The sequence below is a fragment of the Myodes glareolus genome, chromosome X (genome assembly GCF_982192425.1).
Source record: "Myodes glareolus chromosome X, mMyoGla1.1, whole genome shotgun sequence".
Classification (NCBI taxonomy): domain Eukaryota; kingdom Metazoa; phylum Chordata; class Mammalia; order Rodentia; family Cricetidae; genus Myodes; species Myodes glareolus.
The window spans coordinates 27,881,420-27,888,197 of NC_142053.1; the positions used below are offsets into that span (position 1 = coordinate 27,881,420).

Here is a 6,778-nt window from a genome sequence, read left to right on the forward strand (position 1 = left end):
CATTTAATTGGGGGCTTGCTTACAGTTTCAGAGGGTGCAGCCAGGACCAGCATGGACGGGAGCAAGGCGGCAGGCAGACAGGCAAGGCACTGGGGTGGTAGCTGAGAGCTTACATCCCATCCAGGGAAAGCAAGACTGAGCATGGAGGGAGCTTTTGAAACCTTGAAGCCTGGCTCCCAGTGACAAACCTCCTTCGACAAGGCCAGCCATTCCATCCTAAAACTGTTCTAACAGGGACCAAGCATTCAAATATATGAGCCTATGGGAACCATTCTCATTCATACCACCATATAACCATCTTCCCTCTGCCTCCAGCACTGAACTGCTCCTTCTCTGGGGCCAGGAAAGACAAATCTAGAAGAAAATTCATTTGAGAGGCCAGAGGAGAACAGCACAGCAACTGAACTGAAGCAGATGAGATCTCTGAGTGGCAGAGCTCTAGAGTCGTCATTGTCATCGGACAGTCTAGTCAAATTGTGGTCTGTTTAATTTTTTTTAATTTATTTACTTATTAAAAATGTCCACCTCCTCCTCTCCTCCCATTTCCCTCCCCCTCCCTCTCCATTCCTCAGAGAAGTCAGGGTGCCCTACCCTGTGGGAAGTCCAAGACCCTCCCACTCCCTCCAGGTCTAGGAAGGTGATCCTCCAAACAGACTAGGCTCCCACAAAGCCAGTCCATGCAGTTGAATCAAAACCCAGTGCCATTATCATTAGAGACAGACTCCCATGCAGCTCAGACTGTCGTTGAACTGACTGTGATGACGAAGATGATCTTGAACTTCTGATAGTCTTGACTATACCTCTCAAGTGGGATTACAGGCATGTCTCGTCATATCTGGCCTAAACTGGATTTTATATCACAAACACAAACACAAAGGAGGAAGAGAATGCAGGAAAATACAGCACAAGAGTACAGGAATGTTTTATAAGCACTAGTGACCCAGACCAGTTAAAAAAAAGAAAAGTATGCCTTAGAAAAATATGCAGCCTATAGTAATATTTCTAGAGTCCTTCATAGCCTCCATTTCTGGCTCCTGGCCAGTCTCTAGAGCTCTTAAGCCACACCATGGTTCCTTAGTGGGACGAGGGCTCATAACTCCAGAATTCTGGGGGCTTACAGTATTAGGAATCGCCTCCTGCTGCTGTAGCTGCGGCAGCAGCTGGGTGTCCTGGCCCAGAAGCCCAGGTTTTATCAGCCCTTGGTGTTACCAGCTCAGTCTGCTGTATCTGTGACAAAGACCACAAGTGGACAATACAAAACCACCCGGGGAAGCATTTATTAGGTTTGATGCTGCCAAACCAGGAAAAGTACCCCAGAGAAAGCTCCAGGGTTAAGCAGACAAAACAGAAAAGGCCTGATGATATTGGTAGAAAAGGCACACGCCACACTCCTGCCTGAAGTATAATTCTACCAACCACAGTCTTGCATATTCAAAGCTCTCAGTTCTACCATTCACGAACTTTACATAGGCAATGACCGCAGAATCTGTTTAGGAAGCCATTAAAAACTTTGTAGTATAGCGATCACAGGGTATCCCCCCCCCCCCCCCCGTTAAACAACTGCGGGGTAATGTATTCTTGCTCGCAGAAGGAATGCAAGCGTCCAAATCCCTGCAAGCTGTCTGGAGAAGCTGTGGTTACAGAGCAGGAGTAGTGACTTTCCCCCAAGTACCTATGGCTGCAACGTTGCAACTGGAATGGGGTTTCCACGGAGGGCCGTGGCTGTTCAAAGTAGATAAACTGCCTTGGGTGTAGTCTGGCTGTTGTCAAAAGGACCAATTGGCTGAGAGCTCCCTCATTAAGGCAGACAGGTAGCAGGTAGAAGGGAAGGGTCTGACAACTGTCATCCCAGGGAACTGATAGCTTACTTCCAACAGTTTGCTCATCCACACATACAACACCAAGCACATTTTAAAGGATGCTTATGATACCGATCAAAGAAATGAACATTTCTGCAGTAATATCCAACAATGTTTAAGCTGGACATCGTGGTTCGTGCCTGTAATAGCAATAATTGGGAGGCTGAGATAGGAGGATTGTCCCTAGCTTCAGATCAGCCTGGGCTATGATGGAAGTTCCAAACCAGCCTGGGATATAGTATGAGGAAGACCCTGTCTCAAAACAACAATAAAGACAAAGCAAACAAACAAAATAAAAATAAAACGATAACTAACCCTAACCACGTGCCCTTAGGGAGAGCTGGGCCCTTCTGTTTATTTAAACCTTAGAATCAGCTACAACATCGGTTAAAATTATAAAACACAAAAGCATGCCCTAAGCTCCTAAGTAAACCAGAAAACCCAGAGACTGGATCCAAGAATCTGCCTGCGTTCATATCAAGATCCAAAAAATGTTTTGTTTTGTTTCCCATATACATTGAACCAGGGTCTCATGTACATCACAGGCTGGTCTTGAACTCCCTATGTAGCTAAAACAGGTCCTAAATTCCTGATCCTCCTAGTGCCCCCCGCCAATGCAACAATTGCAAGCACTAACCACCACACGTAGCTTCAAAACAGCTCTTTCAACAGGGTCTTACGTGGCTCAGACTGGCCTTGAATTTCTGACCCACTTGCCCCTCCCTCCCTCGAGAGCTGGAATACAGATGTACGTCACCCTACACGACTCCCCAAACAATTCTGAGGCAGCCAGCTAAGGAGCCTCATACCAACCCCCTTTTAATGTTTACCTGATTTGGGTTCTACCTCGTCATACATACACATCTGGCCCCAAGACGCAATACTGAGCCAAGGGAGAAAGGAAGAGGCAGAAGGCAAGAGTGGAGGGAGTCACAAACGCTGGGGTACAATGCAAATTGGCTATCTAAACTAGCCCAGCAGCATTGGCTGCCGAGGCCTGTTGCGTCTTTTCCCCCTTCTTCCCTCCCGGCTCCCCCCCCCCCCACCAGCCCGACCCTCGGACTAGGAACCGCCCCCACATTCCACTGATTGGCTCTGTTGGCCCGCTCGTCACACTCTTTTGTGTGTCGGTAGGCAGCTGATAAAAGCGCTGCAGCGGACCTGGGAACTGCGCTTCTTGAATCCGGTTACCTCTGGGTAGGTGGCTGGGTGAAGCAGCTCTTTCTGGTAGCTTCGGGTCGCTTAGCGGCTCAGGAAGCGCCAGCCCTTTTCTCCTGCAGGGTAACCCGACTGGAAGGCCGATTCAGTAGCTGAAGACGTTGCAACAGCTGCTGGCCAGCAGCGGATCGCAGGTTAAAAAAAAAACGGGGTGGGGGGGGGCGCGAGTCCTTGGTAAGGAGGGGGGAGAAAGGGAGGCGGGGAAGCCTGTGGGTCCTAGGTGGCTCCTGCCTTGGAGAATCAGCAATTGCGAAGCTGGGGAAGGAGCTTTTGCATGGCCTGAGTGCTTTGGAAGACACCTGGAAGATGACACTTGGTAGGATTTGCCTGGCTAGGGAAGGGGTTGAGGGAAGAGGCCACCTGGAAGATGAGGGAGAAGGAATTATGTTTGCTTCGAACCCCCTATGCATCTCCTCTAATTTCCCTGGGCACTGTGGGGGTGGGTGTGTCCAATTCATGTTCCCTTTCTCAGTAGCAGCTCATCAAAGCGGAAATCTGAACTTGAATTCGGTGCAGCTGATTGTTAGAGCTGGGTAGGCTAATGGTGTCTTGGGGTGCAATGCGTGTCTGGGGGGGTTATCGTTTTAGATTGTATTAAGAAGGTGGGAGAGGGAATTTTCTGCCTGGTGACAGCAGAAGGGGGCGGGAGAAGAGGGAGGGGGAGGGTGCATCAAGATGACGATGACGATGTTTCTTACACTTCCCTTCTCTGATGTGGCGCAGTCTTGATGTCCTGAGCTCCAGGATCTGTGACCCCCTGTGGACCGAGATCTACTGTACCCTGGAGGCCAGCTTTCTCCTGGAAGGACACAGGTTGCAGAGGCTGGAAATACAGGCTCACCCCAGTTTCCTAGCTAGTGTAAGCATCTGAGAAATCATGAGGTGGAGGGTGGGGGTAATGGTCTGGGAGCTTTGAGAGGGCCAGTGTAGTTAAGAACAGAGATCATGAGATCTCCTTTTAACCCCTGTGAATTTGTGACCACCATGCTTTATTTTGAGAGCCCGACCTCAGTTCCACACACCGTTAAATCTAGAGTTGAAGCAACAGTTGCCCTCCCTCTCCCAGGACTGGCAGGAGGGTATGGATGTCGTGACTGTTAAAAGCACTCCGTTAGCACAGAAAAATCAGCTAGCTCCAGGGGGCTGCAATTGGTCTCCTCCCCAGTATTTTAAGGACAGTGGAGAGATATATGGACTATTGAGGTACGATAATTACAACTGTAGCCTGTTCCTTTATTAATCCCCCTCCCATTTTATTTCTTGCAGCCCCTACTGAGATTGGAGACTGCTGCGTGACTGAAGATAAAGCGATTTTTCTAAAACGCCCTGTACATCACATATTAAGATATCCTATCGCTGTTGTCAGAAATGTCTAGCATCCTGGCACGTATGGGTAACAGCCAGGGGCAGAACCCACCCTTGCCCCCTTGGGCTCATTCCATGATGAGGTCCCTGGGCAGGAGTCTCGGTCCGTTAATGGCCACGATGGCAGAGAGAAACATGAGGCTGTTCTCTGGGAGGGCAGAGCTAGCCCAGGGGGAAGAAACCTTTGAAAACTGGCTGAGCCAAGTCACTGGGGTCCTGCCTGATTGGCATATGCCTGAGGAGGAAAAGGTCAGGCGCCTAATGAGAACCCTTCGGGGCCCTGCCCGGGAAGTCATGCGTTTGCTCCATGCTGCCAATCCCAGCCTAAATGTGGCAGAATTTTTGCGGGCAATGAAACTGGTCTTTGGGGAGTCTGAGAGCAGTGTGACAGCCCATGGTAAATTTTGTAACACCGTTCAGACACTTGGAGAGAAACCATCCCTGTTTGTGATCCGTTTGGAGGCGCAGTTGCAGAATGCTATCCAGGCAGGGGTCTTTGCTGAGGCGGAGGCAAACAAGGCACGCATGCACCAGCTCCTGGTAGGGGCTGAACTCAGTAGAGACCTTCGACTCAGGCTTAAGGGGCTTCTCAGGATGTATGCAAATGAGCCAGAGAGCCTTCCCGATTTCCTGGAGCTAATCAGAATGATAAGGGAGGAGGAGGATTGGGAGGACACTTTTATTAAACAGAAGCGGCCCAGACGATCCGAGGCAATGTTGGAGAGGGCACTCAGTCCAGTGACATATCAGGGCCCCCCACCAATAATGATCAGCAGTACTGACTGCAATGTGATAGAGATAGATGACTCTGCGGATGATTCAGATGAGGATGTGATCTTGGTGGAGCCCGAGGACCCACCACTGCCATCTTCAAGTGCCCCCCCCTTCCTAGGCAGGGCTATATCCGAGGACCAAGTGCTGGTCATTGAGCCCCCTGACATTTCTGAGATTCAGTCTCCTTCCACCAGCAGTGGTTCTGGGCGTAGGAACAATAGTTTTGTGGAGCTGCGTAGAACCAGGAAGCGAAAACACGCACTTCACTGCTCCCATTGTGGCCTGGAGGGCCACTCCAAAGAAACGTGTGAGGCCGAAAAAGCTGAGGTTTTTGAGAATCTGATCATCACCCTGCAGGAGCTGACACACATGGAGGAAGGAAGGGCAAGGGAGGCCATTTTAGAACCCTTTATCTTCTGTGAACCACAGTAAGATGCTCTCCTCCAGCCTCGAATTAACCCTTACCTGTATTGAGAGTTCAATGATGGAAAAGTTGGGGGGACAGGCTTATAAATGCATGAAAGAAACCACAAAGTGGCTTTCTTTTGGGGGTGGAGAAAAGGTTTTCAACACCAGGACAGTAGAGAGAAATGGCCTGATCTATGCATGGCCATGTTCCCTTTCCCCACTGCCTGAATCTACTTTCTGTGTGCACCCATCCCCTTGGTGAACTTACTCTTTGTGAAAGTGATATTGTCCTCTGTTCAATCTTCAAGTAAGAAAGAAAGCTATTTAACAAAGTAAAAATTACCCAGAACTCTCTACCCTGTGTAACAATTGTCAGCCCTTTGGTGACTATCCTGCTAAATACTTCTCTGTACCTACGCTCCTAGATAGATATGTGTATAGACAAAAGTGATCAAATAGAAGTGTTGTTCTATATGCTGTATTTTTTCACCAAAATGTACGTTGTGGCCTTCTTTGTCAATAAATAAATACATATGTGTCAGCATCTACTTTAATGTCTCTGCGGTATTATTTTAGGAAGCCAAGGAAAAGGGGAAAATATAGTGAGAAGGTATACAGGGGCGGAATCACAGTCTAAAGTGTTCTGTTTTTAATAAGCTTTTGACTTGCAGATGAGAAAAATAGCCAGGCCTGGTGGCCTAGCTCTTCAATGGCAGCTATCTGGGAGCCTGAGGCAGGTCTGAGGAGGTCTGAGGAGCCTAAGTTCAAGGTCTCCTTGAGCAATAGAGTAAGCTCAAAGTCAGACTGGGAAAGTCACTTAGAGCCGTCTTAAAATTAAAAGAAAAGAATTGGGGCTGTAACTCAATGACAGAGCACTTGCTGAGCAATCATAAAGCTACAGGCTTAATGCCCAACACACACACACACACACACACACACACACACACACACACACACGAAGAAAGAAAACTAAATACAGAGGACTGCACTGTTTAGCAAACGTAAAGCTCCAAGCTCAATACCCACCCCCCCCCCACACACACACAGAGAGAGAGAGAGAGAGAGAGAGAGAGAGAGAAATACAGAACACTGTTTAGCATGCATAAAGCTCTAGGTTTAATTCCCACTGCACACAGACACAAAGACACAGATAC

At 48.7% G+C, this 6,778-nt stretch overlaps 1 protein-coding gene across 3 annotated transcripts; it reads left to right on the forward strand.

Annotated features, from left to right (window-relative positions):
* The first annotated feature begins 2,983 nt into the window (after window positions 1-2,983).
* Window positions 2,984-6,172, forward strand: Zcchc12 (zinc finger CCHC-type containing 12). Of its 3 annotated transcripts, none has more exons than XM_087902736.1 (5): window positions 2,989-3,056; window positions 3,140-3,211; window positions 3,553-3,610; window positions 3,801-3,936; window positions 4,344-6,172. In XM_087902736.1, the coding sequence occupies exon 5, from the start codon at window positions 4,446-4,448 to the stop codon at window positions 5,646-5,648; it is 1,203 nt and encodes a 400-aa protein (XP_087758862.1). In that variant the 5' UTR covers window positions 2,989-3,056; window positions 3,140-3,211; window positions 3,553-3,610; window positions 3,801-3,936; window positions 4,344-4,445; the 3' UTR covers window positions 5,649-6,172. The 3 variants fall into 3 exon arrangements, with proteins under 3 accessions (XP_087758861.1, XP_087758862.1, XP_087758863.1); XM_087902737.1 differs by having other exon boundaries at window positions 3,004-3,056; window positions 3,550-3,610; XM_087902735.1 differs by having other exon boundaries at window positions 2,984-3,211.
* The last annotated feature ends 606 nt before the right edge of the window (window positions 6,173-6,778 follow it).

Excerpts from the sequence above, each read along its gene's own strand:
- Zcchc12 (XM_087902735.1), top strand. The coding sequence starts at position 4,446 with ATGTCTAGCATCCTGGCACGTATGGGTAACAGCCAGGGGCAGAACCCA.